Source organism: Archocentrus centrarchus, chromosome 14 (genome assembly GCF_007364275.1).
Source record: "Archocentrus centrarchus isolate MPI-CPG fArcCen1 chromosome 14, fArcCen1, whole genome shotgun sequence".
Lineage (NCBI taxonomy): Eukaryota > Metazoa > Chordata > Actinopteri > Cichliformes > Cichlidae > Archocentrus > Archocentrus centrarchus.
In genome coordinates, this window is record NC_044359.1 from 13647241 (window position 1) to 13675093 (window position 27853).

At 42.1% G+C, this 27853-nt stretch overlaps 1 protein-coding gene across 4 annotated transcripts; it reads right to left on the reverse strand.

Moving 5' to 3' along the window:
- Positions 1–136: 136 nt before the first annotated feature.
- Positions 137–27743, reverse strand: LOC115791648 (phosphatidylinositol-binding clathrin assembly protein-like). Of its 4 annotated transcripts, none has more exons than XM_030745805.1 (19): positions 27007–27743; positions 20813–20955; positions 17684–17759; positions 17201–17303; positions 15854–15947; positions 15645–15756; positions 15093–15199; positions 13620–13661; positions 11653–11738; positions 9917–10019; positions 7933–8066; positions 7593–7690; positions 7253–7366; positions 7096–7126; positions 6816–6957; positions 5812–5835; positions 5421–5477; positions 5138–5257; positions 137–2777 (listed from the first exon to the last, which is right to left on the reverse strand). In XM_030745805.1, the coding sequence occupies exons 1-19, from the start codon at positions 27134–27136 to the stop codon at positions 2763–2765; spliced, it is 1731 nt and encodes a 576-aa protein (XP_030601665.1). In that variant the 5' UTR covers positions 27137–27743; the 3' UTR covers positions 137–2762. The 4 variants fall into 4 exon arrangements, with proteins under 4 accessions (XP_030601665.1, XP_030601667.1, XP_030601668.1 ...); XM_030745807.1 differs by having other exon boundaries at positions 9917–9980; positions 27007–27136; XM_030745808.1 differs by lacking the exon at positions 13620–13661 and having other exon boundaries at positions 27007–27136.
- Between the last annotated feature and the right edge of the window lie 110 nt (positions 27744–27853).

Sequence of the window (27853 nt, forward strand, 5' to 3'; positions counted from 1 at the left end):
TCCTTGATGAAGACACTCTTGGTATAGACCAGTTGTGATAGTTTACCCATAAACCCCAACCCTCCCAACCCCTTACTCCTCGAGATGGACACAAACATCACAAACATCAACCCCTACCCACCCCACCCATCCCTGGATGATGACACCTTCAAAATACAACCATTCAAACACGGATACAGCAATAAATTGTCCCACGTACAGTACGTCATCCAATGGGGCTTCGATCACTTTACAGAGAGAGCACGTCTAAAAACACATGAACAGCATTACCTATATACAGAGGACACAGTAACAGTCAGAGGTTGGCCCAGAATGGATCGAGCTCTGTTGTGGGAGTGAAGTGCACAATGAAGAGATCATTCATCTGACAGAGAACGACAAATAACTGCAACAAGGAGCAATGGTACAACAGTTTTCCAAAGGAAATATCCAAATCTCAGCTGACCTCTTGTGTTTATGTTCATTCAAAAGTGAAATCTCAGAGAATATCTGCCTGCTCAGTGATGATTTCTAGCACAAATCTCACTGCTGGTTGTTGAGCTGTAACTGCGGTGAGACTGATTTTTACACAGCCAGCAGTTACAGTTGCGATTCTCTGATGGTTTTTGTTAGAAATCACCAGCCTGTGCAGCTCCAGCTGTCTGGAGAAGTTTGCTTCAGACTCACTTTGAGATTCCAGATCTGACGATGCAGGGTTTTTTTTTTTTTTGTTTTGTTTTTTTTTTGCATTTTTCAGCAGATGAGTGAACCTAGAGCCACCTTAAAATGATGTGGTGTTGTACAGACACGGGCACAATAACACTCATTGCTAAGTTAGTACGAGCTACCGTCTCGCTAGAGATATGCCATCTCTAACCGAGGAACATGACCCTGTTTGTTTCTCTATGGGAAGGCATGTGCACACAAACACACATACAGTACATGTACATAGAACAGACACAATCAATAAAAAAACAACTTCATACCCAATCGATTATTGCCCCTTTCGACTGTACATCCCAGCAATGATTTTAGGTTTTTGTGCAGCAGAGCATTGTCCCCTCTTTGAAGGTTTGTGCTATATATATTTTTATATATATCATCTGACTGTGGGTCTAACTTGACCTTGGATCTCCTCAAAAATCCACATTAACATTTAATGTCTCATTAGAGCCTCCCCGTGTCTGGCTGTCCGAATTAATCTTTGCGCCATCGCTGCAGGTTTTGCTCGGGTCGTGATCGACAGACATTACCCTCAGCTGCTTCCCAATGCTCTGTCGTTCATTTGACGTCTCTGACTGACCTTTAGCTGTCCTGTCCATAAACGTTCACTCTACATTAATAACCCCCTTCTCAGTGGTTGCCTTTAAATCCTCCCAGTGGAGGTGAGACTTCTGCTTCAGTAATTACTCTTATCCAGTGTTTCTGGATGTGAAAAGCACTTGACAGGAGACTAATTTTGGACAGGACAAATGCTCAGGACAGGGAGGATATCATACAGTTGGGAGTTAGACCATTTCTGATCGGCTAGATTGAGAATCGCCTAATGTTAACTCACCTCTGTGTGGCTCTCAGTGCATTTTTCACTACTTTTAGAGCAGTTCAGGTGTTAACAGAACAGGTTAGAAAACAAACAGGAAAAAAAAAAACATGTTCTGTACAGAAATCTCATGTGGACACGCAGGAACACTACAGCAGAAAAAGCTTCTAACCAGGCTACAGACGGGCAGATAAGACTGTAATAAGGTTCAATGATATTGCACGGCTGTAGAAGAGGGCAAAAAAAATAAAACACACAGTGTGTAGTGGGGGTTTGTTTACATCCAAATGTGATGCCTGGGTCTGGCTCAGTGCTTTCATTAGTTAGTTCCAGTGCAGTAACACATTGGTACCTGGCAACACATTAATGACATCAGGTACCAAAAGAGAAACACACAGTAACACACCCTACACAGCTCCACGTCCATCCACAATCACACAAGCATGTCAATTGTATTACGCCCGATTCTCAGAGTGAAATTGGCAATTAAGAACAAATGGGGCTCGTAAAAAGACTCAAATGGATGCGTGGATGCAGCACGCTGAAATGTAGAAAAAGGAGCAGGAGCACACACACGCACATACACACACGCATTGAAATCAATAACTTCTGACATCGGGAGATGGATGGATGACACGTTACCGGGAACCAATCTGAACAAGATGCTAAAAATCACCTACACAGAAATACACCCTTGGCAAAGGTCACATAGAGTAAAGTGCCAGCAAACGATCCAATCAGAGAAAGAGACGCATGTCCAAGTTTGATTCAGTTGAGAGATGCGGGTAAGCCTTTATACAGGAAATTATCAGTATGAGGGGGTGGGGGAAGTGGCCAAAGAGCTTCTGCACTTCCACAGAGCTGTCAGTCTTCATAGTGTCATCACAGGTCGTAATTGCCATTTGAACTGGCAAATCAAGCAGAGGATGAGTGGGACTAATGCAGAGCCTCTGGTGCCCCAGCACTATAGATTCAAAGACAGAGAGATCAGTAGCCACACGGAGAGAGGAGAGGAGATTTAGAGGGTCAGGTGACATGGAAACTGACATCAGCATTTCAACTTCTATCCATCCTCTGGTCCTCTCTCCTTCTCCCTCTCCCCTCCCTTTTCCTCTCTGCCCTCTTCTTTCTTTCTCCTGCGCTGGATTTGGTTCTGGATTTGCGTTCGCTGTCGACTCTTTCTCTCCATCTCTTTCCTCTCGCCTTCTCTCTCAGCTTTGCTGCCATGGTTACAACATCATCCCTACATGAAGTGCATCTGCAGAGGACAGGGGGGGGGGGTGTAAGAGTAATTTAGTTCAACAAAACAGCTCATCAAGTGTTCAGGCATCTATTGACAAGCATATTACCTGCCGCAGTGCCAAGAAAACAGCTTCTCAGAGCAGTGATTGTTCAGTAAGCAATTATATTACTCTGTTATGTTTTGAATAATTGGTCAAAATATACTTGTTTGTTCCCCTGAGAGTCTTGTAGCCTTGGCAGCTGATGATTGTTCGAAGTTAAACTTTTTTTTTTCTTCACGCGTTCTGGTCAATTTAAAAATTATCTGACAACTACTTGAACACGGCTGATTACTCCTAGAAGAACAGCTATGGACAAGTGCCTCAGTTATTCCTGTAAACTTGCAGAGGCATAGATTTCATATTTGTATCAAAGCTGGTTGTTCCTGTGTTGGCATACATCAGTTTAAGATGTGCAATGCAGCCTGTTTAATGTCGTGTTGAAATCATTTTAATAGCTTCTATTACTTCCCAGTTTTCTCCTTTGTCTATTTCTGCTTCAATAATCTACTTTTCTCAGAAGCTTCGCATTGAAAACCATAAATGTAAGAGCTGCCCGATATTCAGCGCTGATTTAGTTTGGACAGTTTCTCCATCCACGCACAGCCTCCTTATTACCGACTAAACATTTAGTTTTTGTTTTGCATTAGCCATATCTGTAATAGCACTGCTCCCACTTCAACAAGCCAGTTTTGAAAACATGTTTTCTACTGTATTGTGACTGCTTTCAAAATTGCTCTGTGTGGTGTCAGATTATCTATAATTGGTAGAGTGAGGGGAGAAAGAAAAATACAAAAAAAACCAAAAAAAAAAACAGAACCCAGACAGGCTGCCTCTGGATTTTTGGCTATTAAAGAAACTAACAGCTTGAAAAACGTCTTTAGTTTCTTACATGTGGCTTGCATGTGAATACTGATACTTTTTCCAGGGGTTGGTTAGCTTAGCATTAAAAGTGGAAACACAAGTAAAAGAATGTACCTGTCAGCACCTCTAAAGCTTCCCACTTAACATTTTCTATCTTTTGTGAGGCCAAGCTGTGCGGTTACAGAGGGCATTACATGCTGTATGTTTTGGAGACTGCTTTGGCCACTGAAGAGTATCCCATTTCTCTGCCTTGACAAACTCTTGGGTTGCTTTCGCAGTTTGCTTTGGCTCTTTATCCATTTGCACTGTGAAGTGCTGTCTTATCAGTTTTGCAGCATTTGGCTGAAGCTGAGCAGAGAGTATAGCATGGCACACTTCTGAATTCATCCTGCTGCTTCTATCAGCAGTCACATCATCATTAAACACAAGCGACCTGGTTCCATTGGCACCCATTCATGCCCATGCCTCACATGTGTGTTAATGTGGCACGCTTTGGCTCATGAGCCGTTTCTCTCCTTTTCCATACTTTTTCTTTGCATCGTTCTGGAACTGTGCAGGCTCTTCTAGACGTTTCCTGGCAAAGTCTAATGTGGTCTTCTTGTTCTTGAGTGTAACCAGTGGTTTGCACCTCTGTATTCACATTCATGAAGGCATCTCTTGATTTTAGACCTTGACAGTGATACACCTACGTCATCGAGAGTATTCTTGATGTTTTGAAGTTGTTTTTCTTCACCATGGAAATTATTCTGTCGTCATCCATTTTAGTTGTCTTGTGTGGTCTTTCAGATCTTCTGGTTTTGCTGAGCTGGCCAGCGCATTAATTCTTTTTAAGAATGCACCAGATTGTTGATTTGGCCAGCCCTCAGGTTTTAGCCATCGCTCTGATTGGTTTATTTTGTTTTTTCAGCCTATTGATGGCCTCCCTCACTTTCACTGACATCTCTTTGGGCCTGCTATTTAAAATTACAATGAATATTTAACACTTTCATCTTCAGATTTCACATCTTCTTGGCTTGTCAAAGAACAAAGGAGCAGGAATCACCTGGGCATGAAACTGACTGTCAATGAACTGTACAATTCATCTTGAGCCTCTGAAAATAGGAGGCTATGTATAAAAATGGCTGTAATTCCTAAAAAAGTTCATCCAAAATGTTTGTTAAACCCCTAAGCTGAGAGTCTGCACTTCTATCACATCTTGATTGTTTGATTTAAAATCCACTTTGGTGGTGTGCAGAGGTAAAACTACAAAACGTGTCTTTGTGCAACAAAATGATGGTCCTAGCTGTAGACTGCCATTCAGATAATGTCTTTTTCAAGGATATCCTTGCTTATTTCAGACAATGCCATTTAACACTACATGAGATGGTCTCCATAGTGTCCATATGCCATGCCCCTGTCCCAACGCACCTGTACGCTCTCTGGCATGTTCATTAACATTTCTATTTGTCTTTGTGTGTGTGTGTGTTTGTGTTACCTGTGTTCCTGGGATGGGTCCAAAAGGATTGGTGGGTCTCAGGACAGGCTGGTTATACATGACAGGCTGTGGGGGCATCATGGGAACGCCCCCCATCTGATGATTCATCTGAGGAGGGAGCTTGTCAGAGCACAGGTGAGTGCAGGTAGAGAAAGAGAAGAGTATGAGGGGCGGGGAGTAAACAGAGCAGTGTGGATGGAGACCAAAAAAAATTTAGTATTTAGAGTATAAGTGAAATATTTCTGACTGCAAGACAGAGATAAGACTGGAAGTCATTCTTTACCATTCCATACACAGGCACTTGGGGTGTCGTCATAGGAAAAGCCACTGGTGCTGGAGCCTGTACGGAAAAAACAGGATGCAGAATAGTTTTTAATCTTTACCAAAGAAATAAACATAACCCTGATACTGTCAGGGTTTATTTTATGATATCAAGGTAATTCATTTCTAACCTGTCGAAGATGTGCCACAAAGAAAAGCAGTTTTTATTTCATTTTCTCAAATATTCACATTTATTTTGCCTAAACTGAAATCGAGATGACACCACGAGGGATGAAGCAACAATGCTAAGACAGCACAAAAAGACAAATAGTTAAGCAAGCAAAGCAGTGGCATTTTGTGGGCTGTCGTGTGCAAAAAGAGGAACGAAGGGAAGGTGAGCTGAAGAAACTTACATAGCCAGTATAGATCATCCCATTCTGTCAAGTTAAAGAAAAGAGAGAAAAGAAAAAGAGTTAAAGAATCTAATAAGGTTCTGCATACCACAATTAAAGCCATGCTCGTTCTTTATCTGCAAACGTGCAGAGACGATAAAGTGGAACTTTTCTGCACATTCCTCACGTTAAAATCGTCTACTTTCTACTTTCCATTCAAGCCGGGGCCACCATCTTTCCAAACCATTTGCTGAGAAAATGAGCAGTTTGAGTTGAGGGGTCAATCAGTCCAAAATTAAAAGGATGAAACCAGACTGAATTGAAGAGACGTGCAGATAATTGGCATGGAGCACAAAAGGCACAGACACATTTGGGAGCTCCTTCAGAAGTACTGATGCACTCAGGGAGCTGGACACGGCCTTGCTGCCAATCTTCTCAGCGGTCACTTGGTGTCTTCCACACAACCACAATTATGAGACATCTGTGAGACTTTTTTGAGGACAAATCCAACTGCTCACATTGTCAGTTTTTATCTTTTTATTATAAAACACTCACGAGCGCATACAAAGATCAGTTTTATTTTCATTACCTTATCTCGTTGTAAAAGTCTGCTGGCCAGTAGGGAAACGCTAATGAGCAAACCGACTAAACGGAAGCTAGAAACTTTTTCGGCTTCTTGGCCATCCCACTGGAGCTAATCCACGCATTTAGAAATGCCCTGAGATCCCTCATCCACTTAGAGCTAGCTCTGGTCTGCAGAAATTTATGTATGAAATTATGCTGTAATCCCAAATTACCAAACTAACTGGAGAATGGGGAAGCTGTTAATAAAGCAGAAATCTTCACACCCGTACTGTCTTGAGAAGAGGTCTAATCAGGCAGCATAAGTGGGAAAAAAACAACAAAAAAAAACAAAAAAAGCTCATGTGTCAGAGGGACTGTAAGTGCAGCGCAGTGCCCCAGGACTTTGATGATAAGCACAAAATCTTGCACACAATTAAAAGTAAGCGCAGCATTTATTTTACCATCTGAGGGACTGGCATGGGTGCAGGTGCCATGGGATGGGTGGTGTGAGTCCAGTTGGTACTGGCGCACATGGCCTTCGATTGCCAACCACTACCCCCCGTCGGCTTCTTCTCTACGAGCTGACTCCACTGGAGCTCTGGCCTGATGCATAAAAACACATGCAATCTAACAAGCGCATTTACAGGTGCACTGATGATGCAAAATCGTGAGCTATATGAGAGATCCAACAGTAGTCCTTTGCCTGTAGCTCAGCTTTTGATTTAAGGCAAACCCACTCACTTTTTAGCTGGCGTCCCCCCAAACTGCAGGTCTGGGAGAAGAAATGAAGCAAAAAAACATAACATCAGTTGAAAGGGAGACACACAGCAAGAGATGGCAGACAGGGAAAAATGAAGTGATGACTGAAAATTTGGAAAGAGACGCATTTTGTACTCACTGCCAACAAGGTTGGCTAAAGATGAGTCCAAATCATTGGGCAACATCTTCCCAGAGTGCAACGGGGCTCCAGGACTGTGAATTTGAGTGGGTGGGGATGGCTTTAGCAAGTCACCTGATGTCCACAGGTAACCATGGTAACGTGAAAGGAGAGGAAATGAGTCAAAAGCATGAAGCAACGAGCCGTCACTGCCAAAGCATAACCAGCTTTAAGTGTGTGCTTGTTTGTGTGTGTGTGAGAGTGGGAATTTACTTTCATGCTTCATTGTATGTTAACATGATTATGTGTGTGTGTGTGTGTGTGTGTGTGTGTGCGTGTGTGTGTGTGTGTAAAGTCCTACCTCCCCAGGCATTGTTATTGTTGGGCACAGTGTGTGTGGTCTGGATGGGGGTGAAGTTAGGCTGCAGGGTGAACAGCTCACTAGTCAGGTTTGGCACACTGCAGGAAGGAAAATGCAGTACTGAAGCACAGTTTTGTTTTCCACTTTATTCTAAAAATGTAAAGGCTAAAGGCTTCTGGTTAAAGGCGTAGGGTAACAGGATAAAATGAAATAAACATTTCTGACATGTAATGAATATTACTGCCACAAAACAAACGCTTCACTTTTTCTGCAGTACATAGAAGGCTTTTTTTTTTTTTGTCAGTGTAGAAATTCTTATAACCTCAGATGACAGACTCACTGGTTGTTGATGGGTACGACAGGTGAGTTAGAGAAGAGATCTGTGGCCCCTCCACTGCTGTTGGCACTGCCCACCGATTGGGTGCTGGGTGACACGTTGGGCGTCTGAATGTCGATCACTTTATGACCGTCCTCCTACACAGAATGCATCAACAGAATGTAGGTGATTTTGTTTTTGTTTAGTACGATACACTCACTGGTCACTATGGACGTGGTTAGCAACAACACTCAGGTAGGCTGTGGTGTTCAAACAATGCTCATTTGGTTGTATGGGGCCCAAAGTGCATCAAGAAAATATCCCCCACAGTATTATACCACTGCCAGCCTGAAACATTAATGTAAGGCAGGATAGTTTCATGCTTTCATTAAACGTTTTCTCAATCTTGACTATCCAATTTTGGTGAACCTGTGTGAATTTAACCTCAGTTTCTTGGTCTTAGCTGACAGGAGTGGCACCTGGTGTGGTCTGCTGCTGTAGCCCATCCAATTCAAGGCTGGATGTGTCATGCATTCAGAGATATTCTTCTGCATACCTTGGTTGTAACAAGTGGTTATTTGCCTTCATATCAGCTCTAAACAGTCTGGCCATTCTCCTCTGACCTCTAGCACGAGGAAGGCATTTTCTGGATCTGCCGGTCACTGGAATGTCCTCTTTTTCAGACCATTCTCTGTAAACCCTAGAGATGGTTGTGCGGGAAAATGAGCAGTTTCTGAAACACCCATCTGGCGCTAACAACTATGTAATGTTCAAAGTCACTTAAATCACCTTTCTTCCCCATTCTGATGCTCAGTTTGAAAACCAGGTCATCTTGACCACATCTACATGCCAAAATTCCTGTAAATGAGTTGGTGCCATGTGACTGGTGGATCTGGTGGATTCATTAACAAGCACTTGAACAGGTATACCTAATAAAGTGGTTGGTGCGTGTGTATTTCCAGGCTTGATCTTCTCTTAAATTGTTAATGCCTAATGAGAGCCCAAGACGGTTCTTTGTTTGAGAATAAACTCCACTGCAGAAATGCAGTATTTAGACTGAGAGTTCATTTCTATTCTGTGTGCAGCTCTGTGCGCTATGGGCCAGTAGCTAGAGACAGACAGTGTATTTCACTGTACTGCAGAATTAATGCACTTGTCTATTCAACTTTAACAGCACTGTGGAGGGCCAAATGTCAGGATGCTGTGGTGGTCTCTCTCACTTATTTTTCCAGGAGGCAGGTGCTATGGAGTTCCTCTGCCCCTCTGGGGGGGGGAGGGGGGGGGGGGGGGTGTTGGTCCAGTCCAGCACACCATTTTGTAACCAAGAGAATTTTGTGTGTTTCGCTCACGTCTTTATTTGTGTTTAGTGTCTATGCTACGAAGCTCAACCTTGCTCTCACTCACCTGCATTTTCGGACCAGCCTGCTTGCTACGCTTCCTGGAGATTTCTCACTTACTCCCCTTCACCTGCCTGCCCTCCTGGAAATCCCACCGCAACCAAACACCTCCTCTCAAGGATTGCCCAGCTCCCGCTTGCAAGTAAGACCCTCTGTGCCATCTAGGAACTGTCTCTTCACCCACCTATTCTGTAAAGCAAACAATAACTCCCACACGCCACATGTGTTCTCTTCCAGTGCCGCTCACAAGGGAGCTCATGTTCTACAGCAATACATTGGATACAGCTTCTGACATAAAATCTAAGCCAGCTTGTGTTTCCAATAAACTGTTTGTAATGAGCTCCTGCCTTCTTGTCCGTGTGCGCACTTGGGTCCACCTTGTAGCTTTGGCTGTAGGCCGTGACACAAAAAGACTTAAGACACTGACGTCTACACTGTTCGTGCAAATAAAGGGCTTTTAATGTGTTTTTTCTATATAAGGAAAAAGAAATCAGCTAATTTGTGAAAGGCTACATGCACTGGCAACATTGTTGGTAGGTAGTATTAGCTGTCCAAAGCTAACCACAGTTTGGGCATGTTTCCTATAAGGTTTAATGCTGCAAATGACTCACCTTGTGTTGCTGCAGTCGGTTGTCCTCTGTCTTGTCTTCCATACGGGTGAGAGAGATCCCCGTGCTGGAGAGAGACGACACTGCACTGGACAAGGTGCTGGATCTTAAGGTCACACACAGACACACACATTTTTATTATCTCTTTAAATGTTTGTTTTTGCGCTTTTTACCGAGATGCATTTCATATCTCTTTGTTACTTTAATTTTAACAACACAAAGAATCCAATGACACCTTCATAGGAGTGAGGCTGTAAAGTGTTAACAAATCTGCTTCGTTATCTGGGGACCATCACCGAGACCAACAGCTGAGATGTTTCAAAGCAGTGGACTGATCAGCTGACTTTAAAATCCCCTAAAGAAACACTGTTACCATGGCTATAACATTTTAAAGCCATAGTTATAACAATAGCAGAAGCAGAGGAAAATGTCACGGCAATGCTAAACTGTATCTCAAGATTGTGTCAGGATATGGCACAAATCTCCATATGTGGACAGATGTTTATTTATATTTATATATTGTATTTATATATTTATGAAACTAACTTGTGATTAAATCTGATCATAAGTATTTAAGCAGGAACATGTTTTATATATTTAAGTCTAAACTTCCTCTGAGTGATTTCCTGCTGGTTATTACTGCAGTTATTGAAGTTTGTGACATGCCTGTGGTGTATTTTGCAGCATTCATATGAACAATGTAATCGGAATGACTAATTTTATTAATTGCCAAATTCCCACATTTTATAGTTTGTCGTTTCCAGATCATTTCCAGTTTCTGGACTCTACTAGCGTAGCTTTACTTGACTCACAGTTTAAAATAATCCTTACTTATACTGGGCTCTGGTGCAGACCTTCAGTTCTCTTTCCGTGTCTGAAACAAGCTGTTTTAGTCCATCTCCCTTTAAGGTCAACCTTATTTTTAAGCCAACTATCCCCCAATGGGCACCCCCTCACAACAGCATGTAACTGATCTGCTCACATCTAGAGCTGTGTGCCTGAGACTATTTTAATAAGGATATCTGCTCTCCTTCTTTTCAAGCCAAGGGTAGAAAAAAAAAACTCTCTGAAAACAAGTCTTAGTTTTGAATGATACGTACACTACATACACTGACCTCATTATTTGAAAATGTGTTTAATATGAGAATCCACCTTTGTATTAATGTACTGTATGTGACAAGGGAGATCCATACATACAAACATGTATCTATAAAAGTCACAGTGGTGACCACAGCAAGTAGCTCCACATATTTGATTTGGCAGATTTTTATGTCAGATGCCCTTGCTGACACAAGCCCCGAGGGATCTGTGTCTCCTCCTGGGATCAAACTACAGATCTTTTGCTTGTTAAGCACATGTGTTACCTGCAAAAACTATGGAACCACAGGAATTAAGCTTAAAATATCAAACACAAATAAACCGAGGAACACTTTTACACTTTCCTCTACAATCAAGAAATGAAATGTTTCCCCTCATTCCTGCAAAGCTACTGACAGTCACTTCAGCCTTAGCTCGGTACTAATTAACAAATGCATGTTAATATGCTACAAAAGAAGGTAAAAATGGTAAAATGATAAAATACAAGCTAAATATTAGTTACAGGACAAACTGTAGAAATCTGGTAATAGGAATATTAGTGGAAGCAGATCAGCAGTAAACCATAGTTGCTGTAGTGCTGGTACTAGCATTAAGTAACTGGTGCAGTGGACCTGAGTTGCCTCTTTGTGATTTGATCATACCTGCTGGCAGTGGAGAGGTCCTTGAGCTTCCTGCCTTCCAGCGAGGCTAGATGTTGCTCCAGAGCCTCCAGGAGAGAGCTGGGAGCCTGAGGGGTGGGGTTCAGCAGATTACAATCATGGCCAAGTAGGCAAAGTGGGGCACTTAGCTTGCTTTTCCCTCTTTTCCTCACTTTTCATTTCATCTCTCTCTCTTAAACACACACACACACACACACACACACACACACACACACACACACACACACACACACACACACACACACACACACACACACACATACACACACACACACACACACACACACACACACACAAAGCAGCAGCAAAATTCAGACATCACCCTCAGATTCGCTATCTACTCTACGACAGCTCTTTGTTCTGTTTTTTGCATTTGGTTTCATCAGGTTTGGTTGGCCAGCATGCACACATTAGCCTTGGATCATGCAAGCGAGTCCACAGCAGGACTGACAGGTCAGGACAGAGCAGAGCATCATCGCTGCCGGGCTCCAGAGCCCAAACACAACAAACACATCTCAAAACTATCTAACGAGCCCATGCAGAGGCCAGCAGTGCACAAATGCTCTCGTAAACACACACACTTACACACGCATACACATAAAGAAAATCACTATCCAAAATTTACGAGTTAACTTATGGATTCCACAGTCAGATTACTGTGTTACTGGTTTGATTTACTAAGGAAGTAATCACTGGAGCTAAGCACCAAAACGGCATCCCGCTGGAAACCAAGGAAGTTAACTCAGTCAAATGTAAACATCTGCTGAAAAACCAGGTATACACATTGAACAGCTGGCCTGCACTCGTTACTGGAAAACAAAAAGGATGGATGGGATCATTTTGACCACATGTGATACCATAGTTTTCACCCAGAGCTTTACATTTCAGTACCAGAGAACACAAGGCAAACACAACAGGCAAAGAAAAGATTTCTCATATACTTATTTTAAGGGGGAAAGAGAGTAAAATGCGAATTCTGGACATCCTTCTTCAGAGAAATCTAGAATATGCTAAAAGTTTAAAATTAAAACAGACACATATCTAGAGCTTAGTAAAGGCATGGTTCACTATGTTGTTGAATAAGGGCACATAAGGTCTTCATAAGCACTACAAACACGAAAAAAAAACCCAACGCTTTTCAGTTTGTTAAGTTTTTGTCACATTGTTAACACCCAATTATGCATCTGCTGAAAAGGATAAGCTGTATTCAAGAACTTTAGCATGATATGCAGTACTTATGATGGCATTATGCACACCTATCCAAGTCATATTTGCAGAAACCTATTTAACAAAAACCATTCGCTGCTCTCCCCACAGCTAATACAAAGGGACATAATTTTTTTCAGAAAGTGATGTGAACACTGCTTATATGGGCAGAAACCTATTTCATAAAGTTGTGCTGACAGTTTTATATGATAAGCTTTTGAGTCAACAGACAAGCCCTGATATTTACACTGGGAAAATGCCAGAAAGACTGCTGGAAAAATTCTGACATATAATATGCCCCAGCCACAGACATCTAAAATTAATCTGGAAAAAAAAAAAAAAAAAAAGAGAGAGACTGAAAACTTTTGTGGCTATACTGAATAAAAAGCTGCTTTAAAAATCTTACCTTAGAGTAAAATTTGTTCTGCAAAAAAACCATGAAATTCCTGAAATAATCCTCAAAAATTATGGGGGTGGAAAAATATTGCTTTCAGGCTATTTGCAGGTGTTCATTTATTGTTTCCTCTCTATTCTAGAGTCAGACAGGAAAGGAGACAAAGTGAAGGAGTTAAGGAGAGTGAAGAAAAGAGGAGGAGGACGGGGCAGCTGCAGTGTGGGCAGGTCTGTAGGGTGAGTAGGGAACGGGAGCGTTTAGAATGAAGCATTATGGGACTGACTTGACGGATTTATACACTGGTTGACTGACTGGTTGATTGACTGATTGAGATGAGATGTGGACTGACCTGTGTGAGATCGGGGCTGTCGCCCTGATCTATCCCAACTCGCTGTGTCACAAAAAAAAGGAGGGAGGAATAAGGGAGGGAGGAGGGAGGCAAAATAAAAAATAAAACCAAATGTAATAATAAATCAAGGAGTAACCAAAAAAACCAAAAAACCCAACAGACCACAGAGTAAAAACAAAAAAAAAAAAAAGAAAGGGAAGAGGCATGTTGAAGGAGGAAGAGGAAGAGGAGGAGGAGGGAGAAAGAAGAATCAAACCCAAGCATTCATTACTTCATGCAGTGGCTGTAAAGGAAAACAAAGAAAAGACAACAGAGGAGGAGGGTGCATGCACACGCATACAAACACCTATATATATAAATATATATACACACACACACACACACAGTACATGTACATACACACACACATTTATAAATACACACACAATGAGATCTGGTTGGAAATGAAAGCTGAGCACAAGGACCAACTGAACAGGCAGGGCACAGAGGGCAGACAACAGGTCATGTGACTGCAAGATAAGAAACATCCAAAAGGAAGACACTCAACTAATGTTGACTTTGAACAGAAAGCGAAGGGAGGGGGGCACAGATGACACACAAACAGACAAACACATTTTGTTAGACAGGTAAAATGAATGGGTCCTTAAAGTCAACGTTAGTCTTTCTTTCTTTCTTTCTTTTTTCTTTTTTTTTGGGGGGGATCAAGCGGCTGCACCCCAAACCTTCTTCCAAATGGGAGCGAAACCAAGCAGTGAGACAGCCTTTGAAGATGTACAAGATTATGCTGTGCAGTCTACAGATCATAAAGCTGCTTATATTTACTGTGAGGCCTGGCAAGGACTGTTAACTGAGTAACAGCCATTATAAAGAAAATATATTTATTTAAAAAAAAAAAAAAAAACAGGGAGGAAATTAAGCTATCAGAACAGGAGAAAGAGATAGTGATAGAAAAAGAGCTTGCTTGGGCATGCAGTGCAGGCATGTGAACAGGCAGCACACGAGGGGTCCCTCAACTGGAAGCTCTACATGAGTGTCTCTCTGATAGGCTAAGACTCTGCTGTTAATGACTGCCTTGAAGTAAACCCCCTCTCTAGGCCCGGGCAAGAGAGGGACAGAAACAGGAGAAGATCTAGTGCAAAAAGAGACTTGGAAGATTAAAGAGAAGAAGCTCCTGGAGGCTGATCTGCGGTCAGTTTAGGTCTGAAAATATTGACCGCAAATCAGTTCCCAGGGTAACACAAGTCCAGAGCAAATCTCAACAGGCTGAAGTGTTTTTGTTTGGGGTTTTTTTTTTTCCCCCTGCAGATTAAATTCTTCTGAGTGACAGGATAAAAATTAAAAAAGAACATTTAATATATTTATATGAAATCAGAGAGGAGAGGAGGCCGTTGAGATTTGCTCCAAATAGATATTCCCATCGTCTTTACAGGTGTTTTAACTCCATCGAAGAAGAGCAGGACAAACAGACGTTACCTCCGCCACTTTGAGAAACTCGGACAGTTTGGTCATCCTGTTGAGGAAGGTCTTGTAGATCTCCAAAGCTTCTTTGCACTGGTTCTTCTTCATGTCAAAGTATTTCTCTGTGTACCAGAAGACAAGAAACAGAATCTACTTTCACCCAGTGATGTGCATGCTGTCAAAAACAACTTCTTCTTTCTTTTTTTTAATCAATTTGGTACTGAATTTCCTTGTTACACCTGCCCAATTCTTGTCCACGTAGGATGAAATACATTTTCATTAAGACTCCCACTTACAATAAAATCATAGAGTCTGATGGTCTCTTATCAGGCCCTCACACCTCACTGGCTTAATAATTAATGGAAGAAAAGAAGTTGATCATTACACAGTAGTCCTTAATTGAACTCTGGGAGACAGTGGGAGGAAAAATTGATTTTCTCTAAAGAAGGATTAAGTGGAGTTGGATGGAGTCACAGTCTTGTGATCTTGACATCAGAGGAAAATGACTGCATAAATACAGAATGGACTAAAGATAGATGAACTCTGGATCTGCTGTGTCGTGCATACCCAACATGTTGATGACGCCTTCGTTATAAGCGGCAAACAACCGTATGGAGTCTTTAAACAGCAACATGAAAGCTGTGTTGATCACGCCGTTCGTCAGCTCGTTGGAGTTTGGCTGGATGGCGGGAGGAACGAGTGAGAGATGAGACACTGATGTGACTGTTTACAATCGCTTACATAAAGGGTTTTGAGTGATTAAGGCAGATGTTTACCTGGAAATCCAGCAGTGCATCCAGCTGGTTCTGAATGATGGGCAAAGTCTTAATCAGCTTCTCTGTGTTCATGGTGCGCATCACACCATCAGCCCTAAAAATCACACAAGAATGCGCACGTGGAATTCATCAAGCCTATAGAGGAAGGGATGTATGTGTATTGAAAATCAAGGTTATGTAACTTCCTTCTCTGTGGTCTTCCTCTTTTCCCCTTAACTGACAGCTCCATCTTCAGCATCCATTATATCTGCTATCTCTCCTCTGCTCATGTCCAAACCATCTCAGCCTTGCCTCTCTAACTCTGTCTCCAACCTGCTCAACCTCAGCTGTCCTTCTGATGTACTCATTTCTAATCTCGTCCATCCTGGACACTCCCACTGAAAATCTTTGCATCTTCAACTCTGCCACCGCCACATTGGCCTCCTGTCTTTTTGTCAGCGCCACCATCTCCAAACTGTCCACTGCGTTGGATGGTTGACCCCTTCACGACCTCTACTCCTTGCCTTTGCACCTTTTCACCAGTCTCCATCTCATTCACACATGTATTTTGTCTTGCTTCTACTGACTTTCATTCCTCTTCTCTCCAGAGCATACCTCCACCTCTCCAAGCTCTCTTCCACTTGCTCTCTACTCTCACTAATGTCATCTGCAAACACCATAGGCCACAGAGACTCTTGCCTTACCTGACCTGTCAGCCTGTCAGACCTGATCCCTGATGTAATCCCACCCCCATCTTAAAACCATCTGTCACTCCAACCACATACCTCCCCACTGTCACGCTGTCCTCATACATGTCCTGCACCGCCCTTGCATTCATATTTTGTTGGTTCAATACTCTTAATTGTTTTGGGACTGCTTCCTTTCTTTGGTCTGGTATGTGCTTATGTTTAGCATCGTTTACCTAATAACAATAATAATTAACTGACTCCAATACAGTGTTTTAGCATCAAATGGGGGCTGTTATGCTCTTTTCCAGCTCCATATTTTTATTCTAGCTCTTACTAAATACAAGCAAATAAAATTGTTGCTCAGAAGCCCCGCCTCCTGATCCCAGGCAGGGTCAGTGACCATATAAACTGCTGTCAGCTTGGCACATAAGTAGAAACCACTTTGAGCACGCTGGTTTTACAATAATGGTGGGATGGCCACTTGTGGCTGCAGTGGCTACTTGTTAACATAAATCTACTCTCAGGAAAAACAGAAACTGTATTTACTATTTTACTACACAGTTAAAGTAGAGGCGACACAACAATGTTCACAACCTTTTGCTAAAAATTACACATAATAACCCCCATATAGGTAACATGTATTGTATGTCATGAGTATTTACATGCAAGACTATCTTACCCTCTCTTCATTTTTGTGAAGTCCACTGCTGCTAGTCTGTAAGACATGGCTTTTTCATTCAGGTAGCGGCTGTAGCGTCTGATGAAGGTTGACATGTTATACCCTGCAGGGCAGAGAGAGGATGCTGCAGTTACAGCTTGATCAGCCTGGCTTATTTTCACATTATAGCTATACTCTTTTTAATTAAAATATAGTACTTCCTTTGTGACCAACCTGCATTTCCAGTGCCCGTGCACTATATTACTTTGTTTATTGAGTTTTCCTTTTGAATATATAATTAAAAAGTCACTGAGCACGTTTTTCAATTTTCCACAACCTTCGTAACAAACAAAGGGTACAGTTATTGGTAGGTTTTCAGTCTTGGTCCCTCTGAACAGCAGCTTATTGATGGTGCTACTGAGGCAGTGAGAGTCCGACATAAAGTCATTTTGTTAGATGTACAGCACTGCTGAGTCTACAAAGAGCCAAATGGCATTAAATCACCTTGTAGTGCAGCCTTATCTAGAAAGTTGTTGAGGTTGAAGAGTGTATTCCTGGAGGCAAGGTACTGCATCAGTCTCTGAAGGAAAAAGAATAGACAAATGAGTTAGTGATGTCTCTCTTTCTGTTACCTGACAGTATCAAGTCAAGACCAAACTGACACACGGGTAGACAGAAAGCTGCAGCTTTATAAGCATTTTGCAGAGGGTAATTGTGCTGGCTTGGGTGACACAGGTAATGTTTGACAAAAGAAGTTCCTCTTTTTGCAAAGTTGAATTCAAAAGTAATAAAATGCGGCTTCCAGTGAAAAAATGTTAGCTGGTAGCTCTAGCAAGCTGCAACTTCTGAGGCAGAAGAATGAAGCCTAGTTGCCAAAAAACTGTGGCTGCTTAAACGAGCGCTCGAGGCTGTCTAAAAAAAAAAGGTGAGTCAAACCCAGATGATTTAAATATACCCAGCTTTATAGCAGAAATAAATACATTTACAGTTTTGTTTTTTTGACCAACTATTCCTGAGCTGGATTTTTATGCAAATCATCATTTAGAATTAGATTAAGGCTTTAAGGTGGAAGGCATAGCTATTTTTAGGAACAGGTGGGCGCTGACCCAAGTGGCTACTGTGTCAGCTGTCTCTTAAGCATTACCTCACTCAATCTGAGTCACTACAGTTGAACCCTGTTTATTGTTTTGGTGCCTTTTGGAGCATTTTTTAATCCAATAGTGTGGAAAATAATATTGCTGTGCACTTAATTTTACTTACAGATCATCCATAAAATCTGTGCTTGGGTTTTTTTTTCACTGAATTAAAAGCAAGTATTATTTTATTTATATGTTATCAGTAATTAGCACATATCTGTGCCTTTTCTAAGGCCTCAGTCACACAGGTCTAGAGACCCATCAGCGACCCATTGGCAACCTCCAGTCGCTAAGAAAACTCTGCATTCCCCAACAGATTGACAAGTGGCTTCTGGAGGCTCCTGGCTGTTGCCAGGTGAAATCAGAGGGTGCTGTACCAAAAACCTTCCTGCGATTGTTTTGGTTGCTACCAGATCACCACAGTCACCGATAGTTTGCCCGTACGATGCCGACTTGTATGCAAACACTTGGCAACTACTCTGGTAGTGAAACTTGAAAAAGTGCAACGCACACTGGAAATGGAAAACATTTACTGCTGCAACCAGTTTCTTTTACAGTTTCTCCACCTCTCAGCGAGTAGTTGGTGAGTTTTTTATAGAGAAGTGCAAACTACTGGCAGCCGTGGGAATCTGTTAGCGACCAAAACCACCACAAGCACAGCGTTCCTCTTTACTCCCAATTTCAGCCAGCAAGTGGCAACAATCTCTAGCAACCACTCACCAACAGGTCAGGGAACACACATTTTTCCCTACCAACCAAGCAGTTACCATTGGCAGAGCGGTCACTAGGCCTGTGCGACTGGGGCCGTACTCTAAGCTAGTTAGCATTAGCTGGTAACTTAGCACTGAACTTTCTTGTGCAAAAAGTCACACCTAACATGAAAAATATGACAACCGCAACACAAAAGTAGATTTAAGGCTGCAAATCACTATGCCTTAAAGCCAGTGGGTGACATCACTGTGGCTACAACCATCTCTAATATACAGTCTATGGGTTTGACTAGCTGCTTATAGTAGCTAGTGTTACATTAGATATTGTGTAACCCACATTACTTACTCATTTTACTAAACTTTTACTCTGTCTTTATTTGAACTCTCTTCCTCTACATTTTTTGCTTTTGCCATATTTCACAACAAGGCAACAGTGACATAATGGTCCAAAAAATGTATTAAATAGACACACTGATATCCTCCAAAAGTGTAGCAGCATTCATAAACATGTCAGGGCTTGATGTAGTTTGTGTAGGTAGAGTTATCCAGAAAAAAAAGGAAAAAAAAAAAAAAAGATCACCTTTTCTATAAAAACTGAAAAGAGGCAAACAATTAAGTGCTCCCTGCAAAAAAAACAAAACAAAAAAAAAAAAAAAAAAAAAAAAAAGCAGGCTCTGGAAAAACATGTTTTTGTTTAGTTTATTTGAGCCCTGGTTGCCTGGGTGGATCAAGTCAGCCAGCTCATTGTGGAGTTTTAACATTAAGAGCGAACTTGATGCAGCGTTCACAATCTGCCCTTACTACAAAAAAAAGATCCCCTTCTTTCCTTAATTGATATCCCATTCGCAGCAAAGCCCACTCCAGCATCCAGTTTTAAAAGGATCACATCACATTAAGCAAGCCAATTCACAGGCCTGTAAACACACAGTCTTTCTCGCCAGAGTAAAAACCAGTGAGGAAAAGCCAGGCTAAAAAAAAAAAAACCCAATTTAAAAAAAAAAAAAAAAAACCCTGACAAATTTTTAAAACATCATGTCACTACTCATGTCACTGAAAGCTTTGTTGTTCGCATGCTTTGAAAGGGTCATCATCCCCGCAGTAATCGTTGCTGCGGCTCTTCTTTCTAGTCGTTTAACATGTTTGATGTTTTTGGTCGTCGCTCTCGTAGGGCGAGCAGCGGAGCGCGGCGATTTGTCATACTGGCCATTGAAATGTCAGCGGGACACTTCATCAGTCCGTGTTGGACACATGGAAGATACGGCTTCAAAGGAGCTCGCCGAGAGAGAGTTGGAGAGAAATTTCTACAACCTGGCAAGCTTTTGTTATCGATCAAAACACAGGCGAGCTCGGAGTCTCTCTCTCTCTTATGTTTGTTTGCAGAGTATTAGACTGCACAGGAAATGGCTTTGTTTCATCTTTGCTGCCTGGTGACAAATTGATTAATTAATAGATAATATAACACTCCCACACACAGGAGTTGCGTAGAGTTGAGAGATTGTTGTACTTTTTTTTTCTTCATAATTATAAGAGCAATAGCTCGATAAATAGATGAATACGGTGACTGCTTTTCTACATTTTTATTTAGAGCTTTGGCCTTCCGAGTCACGACCCACCACTTAGGAAATGTTGGCCTCAATAAAAGTGATATCATTTTAGAAGCACCACAATACATTTAGGATCTTGTTCTGGCAGGATGACAATTTTCCCATCATCATCATGAGATCAGAGAGGACACCACCACCACCACCACCACCCGGGCATCCATGCGTCGATGCATGCTGGCTCACCTCATTGCCGTACATCATGAGGTGGTGTGTGGTGATGAGCGCTTTGAAAACCACAATCCAGCTGTTGCTAGTTGTGCGCTCCAGCAGTGTGTCTGCCAGGTGGGGGATGCTGACGTTCAGCTCATTGGTGCAGTGGATCAGGTCTAGAAGAGACAAAAAAAAATACCCAGCGTGAAACTATCTGAAGAAAGCTGTGAAAGCAAAGTGAATGAATAAACAAATAACTGGCAGGTTAAACAATATACAAACAAACAGCTTTGTGCGCAGCCTGTTCACTCACTATAAGTTACTGTGAATAAAAGAAACAGCTACTAATGAAGTCAACAACCACACTGAATGAAGTCATATTGACTGGTGCATTTATCTTGCCTCTGTATCGATGAACAAATGACTGATTGATGATACTGATTAATTATAGCGACTACTGGATCTCAAAATGCATTTCTGAGACTGTAATTCAGCAGCGCTGCCAGCCTCCTCTTCTGAAATGTCAATAAAATATCAACTCAGATGATGGAAAGGTACATCGCAAGGTCGATTCTATTCCAGCACAATCAACTTAAAGGACACGTATTTTATTTTGAAAAAAAAAAAAAAAAAACACAAAAACAATTACAACTGTCAGATGAATAGAGTGATGATGAATATTGACTCTGAGCTTTCTTCTGGAGCATCTTTGTTAGTGATGATGGACTAAAACTGAGAGCCCCCCCCCCCCAAAAAAGAAAAAAACATTTAACATCTGAGAGTCACATCTAGAATGTAAATTGCCTGTTCAAAGCAAATGTGGAACACATTTCAAATAGCTCAGTGCTGCATGTTAGATTCAAAGGTCTGGCAAACGGCAGGCCGAGAGTGTGTGTGCGTGTGTGCGTGTGTGTGCGCGTTTTCAACTGAAAACTGGCAGACTAACACAGGAATAGGGTTTTTGTTTGTGCTTTGTCTTGTCGTTACAACAAAAATAATTAAATAGAGATAATAAGGGATGCTGGAATGGGTCGTAGGAACGTTGCCCTACATTCTTTAAGGAACTGGGCTCAGAAACAAAATGCAAAGGATGTTTGGCATCTGTTTAATCACAAGGACTTGCAGAGTTCTAGGAAAATGGTCCAAACGTGCGTCATATTACACCGTGTTTTACACAGTACATTATATACTGCATAGCTTAGAGATCCTTAAATGTGATTCAGAAATGTTCAATTACTGTATGGGAAAGGTTGTTAAAATCTTCAGGGACGGAGATTTTCTTATCTTGACTTGGGGCATTTTTACAGTAAAAACCTTCCTATAAATGGACTGCACAGCGCATTCACAATATATAGCTCATGCTGTATGCTCAGTGACATTTATCAGCAAGCTTGAGATTTGTTCCTGGATAAACAGTCCACACCACAGTCTCAGTAATGCTGTTAAAAGTGAGACTGTGCAGACTGCTGAAAGCCCAGCTAGTAACAGCATCTTTGCTAATAAGTGAAAAACAGAAGAAATGAATCTCAAGTATTATCAGATGAGATGAAAAATCTGAAATCAAGAAGAGGCGCAGTTTCACTTGATTCACTTAACACCAGCAACAAAAAGGCGTTGTGCAATTACAATGAACTAAATTAAAGAGTCCCTGGTGCACTGAGAGAAAACCACTGTAGTCACAGACAGACGGAGAAAGCATCTGTGTGCTGAGATAGGGAGAGAGCAGTTTGGTTTCTGAGGTCTGCTCTTTTTTTTTTTGCAGGATCAGAGGTTATCAGTGTTTCTTTTTTAATTTATTTTTTTGAAAGCTCTGTGAGGTTTTCTGCAGCCTCTGGAACGCTGGATGCCAAAGAGTCCCGGTTCATACCCTGATTAAATGTTAAATGCGTGTCAAAACTCACCCGAAGCAACAGCGACCCGCTTCAGTCCTGCTCAGCTTGATCTTATTTTATATTATTTTTGAGTCTGAAAGCCTCAGCAGGAACAACACAGCCAATAATAAGTGTAAAAATATTGATTATAGATTGTACAGACTGGCCACTCATTCAGCTTTGCCTACAATAAATTATGAAAGCAGTCAAGACCGTCAGACTCACGCTCTGCTGTATTAATGTAATGACATTTGGTCTCTGCTTTAGGGACAAATATATGCCAAAGGTCTGTCCACTCCCAACATCCGAAAGTGGGAAGTGAATCATGCACAAGAAACAATAAATGGGCACAAAAAACAACTCCTAACCTAACACATATTCAATAGATTTCCATATACAACAATAAAATGCTGACTCCTCCCTTAAAATCCTAGTATAATGTCTGCCTTACATTATATGTCTAAATCAGGACTGTGGTATTTAAATAAAAGTCATTCTAGCTCTTTTTCTTAAGCCCTGTATGTCTGCCTGTATGCTTACATGCTTTTAAACTGCAGAGACTAGAATTTCTAGTAGTTTTATGTGGCACATGAATGAAGCCACTGTAAAATGAAAGGACAGCAGCGGCAAAATAAGCACACATTTGCCTCATGAGCCGTTTGAGCCCAAAAACAGAGCTTAAAGAAGAGCGAACCTAGGAAATTCAGAACCATTTTCTTTATATTAACACATAAATAAACAGCCAACACGATCAAAAGGTGGCTTCCATTCTGCCTGCAAGTAGCCAGTAACAAACTCACTGGAGGTTTAAAGATATTTAACTTTTAGTAGAGTAATTACTACATTTCCATGTCCCATTTTGTTTATTCCTCTGGGTGACAATGCATCAGCTGGGATTAAACCATCGATGTGTGGCTGTGCGAATGCAGAGAGGGATGTGATGATGATGATGACGAAGTATTGATTGCATGATAACCAGCTGGGGCTATTGATAAACTAAAATCCACATAGAAAGTAATACAGATAAATAACACAAATAGAAATAAGATTTATGAAATAAGCGTGCAAAGGTTTATACACCTATATGACAACGCAGTGCTTAATTTAAGACATCTGTAATACTAGTCAGAATAAAATATAAGACCAGTGTTTTTAAAGCATGCATGACTGGAGGGATTTGTGCTCATAAAGAGATTTACTGTAAAATGCAATAAAAACTTTGTTTTTTCCACACGTGTTTTAAGACCCTGGCTTTAAAAAAAAGGTGAGCATCATTCAGAGCATGTAATTGCACTGCAAAATGTTAGAGTAAGCACATGTGTGTGTGTGTGTGTGTGTGTGTGTGTGTGTGTGTGTGTGTGTGTGTGTGTGTGTGTGTGTGTGTGTGTGTGTGTGTGTATACATTCATGTACATTAGTCTTCCGTATGACCGCCTGCGTGGCTAAGCTTCGTCATCAGTTGTATTTTTTGCTCATTCGCCGTCACTTCTTCTTCTCACTGTTGCCTTTCACTAAATTCGGCCGAGAGGCCAAAAGCGAAGAACATCGGAGCAAAAGGCGGATAATTATTCTCGACACAATTAGTTTCTTTTGAATAAATCTAAAATATGACACCACGGCGTTTCAGCCGTGACGCACAAGCAAAGAAATCATACAGTGAATGCCACTGCTGACTATGCTCTGCGGGCAGAAGGTAATTTTTGGCCTGATTACTCTTCTACTATGTCATTATGCTGTGTGTCATGCTCATTATTTGCAGTGGGTAGTTAAAGATGAACATTTGCCACTGATGTCGCCTACTACAGCAACAAGGTCATGACCCAGTAAGGGGAAAAAAAAAAAAAAGAGCCCGGGATTTGGTCACTGAATAGATTTATTACGTGTAGCATTTGGAGCATTTACTTTATGCTGTGCCTGCTATGGTGGATCAATAACAACTTGAATATGTTTTAACTGAAAGGTTGCCTGTTCTTATCAAACTAAACCCAGATTATTTGAACTGATTCAGAGATTCTTTCTTTCCAATCTGAACAGATTCTTCCTGGAAGCTCTGCATTGCTTTACCCACGCAGCGTTTGTTCCATTTTCTCATGTCATTTGTGTGAAGGACATTTATAATAAGCTGTACATTATCTGAAAACATAAACCAAATGTCTGCTGTTTTGTCAGGGCCCAAGTTTACCACGCAAGCTGTATAAGATTCTCAGATGCATTGATGGCTGCACAAAGAGACCTGAGATTGCACACAGTCCTATAGCTGACTCATCAGAAGCTCCTTGAGAGCGGTTGTGTTCACTGCTTTTTCTTTGCATTCTTTATGCACTTCCCCGCTAAGGTCCTCTCAGCCAAATGAAGAATTAGGCCCACTGACCGCCTGATGACAAACACACTTCCTTCCTGGAGCCCTCCCTAACCTTAAAAATGTGCCCTAATGCGAGAGAGCGAGTGCTGGATGTTGGCTAGAGGAGAGGCTCTCTAGCTGGAAATAGATTTTTATTGTGCAATCTATTAGAACAGCTGCATCTGAATGGCTCCAGTACAGAACATTTATTTAACTAAAAAATGCAGTTCGTACTTCCAGCGGACTGAAGCAAACCACGCTTAGGGTATTTTTGAGCTACTTATTCCACTCATGATCAGAGGAGTCCTGTGAGTATGAAAAAGAAAATACAGCCCTTCACAGAACCACCTTCACCAGAATAAACCGACCCGCTCCCAGAGAAACTTCTCTGTCCTTGTGAGTCGTGGCAGGAACTGTTTAATAAGCCGCTTGACAGATGGACATTTGTCATGTAAATGTTCCAGTTCTATTTTAAGCTTTTCTGCTCTCACCCTTGAGTTAAGTGACATTTACTAGTTTCTGAGATACACCCACTCATGGCAGGCGCTGAAGGTGGGTGACCTTCTACCGTTTAATATCTGCAGGGGTGCAATGTTCTCATAAAACTGGGGCGTCTGTGGCGAGCACAATAACAAACCAGTACTGGTGCCAGTCACTTGATGGACTTTCAGCAATACTTAATGCGGAGCTGCCAGTTGGTTTTATTGGTTTTAGGGATGTGTGAAATTGTGTATAGTGTAAAATATCAGCCTCACAAAAGGCTACAGCAGCACTACCACCAAAAAAACTTAATAATTAACACTGAGTGCCTGCCACCATCGAGGTAGGATTAGTATGAAATCCAAGCAGCAGGAATTACTCAGCGTTGCAATTCAAAAGTCATAAAACGGCTCCTTCATCATCAACGCTCTGAGAAACTCGCTTCTGAGCCCCCCACTGGGTGTCTTCTGCTTTGGCAGCCTTTTTTTTTTTTTAGCAGGGTGGCCCTATTTAGATATATTACACTGAAATGCCTGGTGGCATACATTGTGAGGGAACACAAAATTCCCAGTGGTACCTCTGCTGTGGACATGACTGACTAATCCACCGCCAAACTTGCCGGCTGACCGACTGGCTGTCTGGCTGGCTGGCTGAGTGGGTGTGTAGCTGGATGACTGGCTCTCAGGCTGTTTGGCCACTTGGCTGGTTTCTCTCTGACTGATTTATCCACATTTCCTCTAGATTAGCCGTCTTGCTGTCTGTCTGTCTACCTGTGAGTGTGACTGGCAGTACCATTGATTAGCCATGGTCCCTATTGATCATGTCAAGTAATTATACTGAGGCAGAAAAGCCACCTAACCTAACAGCCACCTAATAATCACTGATGCAATCCACATGTGAGAAATCCTCTTTATCACTGTGTACATCATTGCTACTGATTGCACGGATAATTAGCTGAATGTGGACGTTAAAAAGGTGCACTGCTCTGCTTAAAACCTCAGCACCTTTAGGACTGACAGAAGCACATTTATTAATGATAATGCAGGGCTGGATAATGAACTTGAATGATAGAAATGAAGAGAAAATGTTGCACAATAACGCACATTCTGTACTGAAGAGTCTCCAAGGGACATAGTGCTGCTGCTGCTGCTCCTGATAGTGGCATTAATAATGGATAGGCCTACACTGTAAAGCGACTGGTTGCAATATGATTAGCTTATACCAGAGTGGCCTATTTCCCCTGAATGACATGCACTGATAGTGCCTGGCTGCTTGCTCCTCGCTTTAGATTAAAAATCCCTGCTTGCTCTGATGGTCAGTAGTGAAGGCTCGGCTTGACTGCGTAAATCACGTTTCAATCTAAGGGAATGTAATGGTGCCTAATTAAAGAGGCTGCAAACATAAGCGGGCCGGATGAGAGAGGGGGAGCGTAATGCTGTTTATACAAGCTACCCTTTGTGAGGAAAAGATGCTGGTAGCTTGATGCATGCATGCAGGCTATCTTTACAGTAAGCAGTGATGGTATGCTTAACCTACAGTCAAGGTGTTTCTTCTTGGGTCCGCTGACTTCATGCGTCGTGGCCTTGCAGACGGCTTTGCTGATGGCAGAGCCGGTCATGCTGTGCTGCGCCGCGGCGATCCGGTCGGTCAAAGACTGTCCCGACATGTTACGGAGGAGGCGGCGGCGGTGGTGGTGGAGGAGGAGGATGAGGAGGCAGGCGGAGAAGTGATGGTCGAGTCCGGGTGGGGGGAACCGGGGAGGACGATCAAAATGTCTTTAGCAGCAGGGAGGAGGAGGAGGGTAGTGCCCTCTGTGAGAATCGGCCGGAGGAGGAAGAAGAGGAGGAGGAGGAGGAGGACAGCAGCGTACACGGACGAGGATCCGGTGGGAGAATTCATGCGGCGGCCAAATAAAACACTAGACGGTCACACATCCAGAGAAGCATTCAAAATTCAGCGGAAGGCAACAGGATGGCCCAGCTGCAGAGATAACTGGCCTATTAAAAAAGAACCAAATCAATGTAGCCTGTCAGAGCGGCCTGCATCAAAAGCTGGTCAGTATATTAATATAATCTACAGTACGGTATAATGTATCCCTGAAATAGATGCTGCCAAGGGTGAAATGCCGGCGGAGAGAGTCCGTGCGAACACTGAATCTGAAATAGCGATGTCAAGGATCGAAAGACGGCCGGTGATGATTATTAAATCTATGCGGCATCACCATGACTGAAGACTAATTTTTTCAAAGACACAGGCTGTAGCATTGTCCTTCCCCCCCCGCCCCCCTTTCCCTCTTCTTCACCCGGTTTCTCCTCTGAATGTGTGCAGAAATCCGACTGCAAACACCTCTGTGATCCGCACAGCACCCCGCGCCGGCTGCATC

Excerpts from the sequence above, each read along its gene's own strand:
- LOC115791648 (XM_030745805.1), bottom strand. The coding sequence starts at position 27,136 with ATGTCGGGACAGTCTTTGACCGACCGGATCGCCGCGGCGCAGCACAGC. Across the intron at positions 10,020-11,652 it reads GACCTCTCCACTGCCAGCAG|ATCCAGCACCTTGTCCAGTG; the intron begins GTATGATCAAAT and ends TGTGACCTTAAG. Across the intron at positions 5,836-6,815 it reads CCATGCCAGTCCCTCAGATG|AATGGGATGATCTATACTGG; the intron begins GTAAAATAAATG and ends TTAACTTGACAG.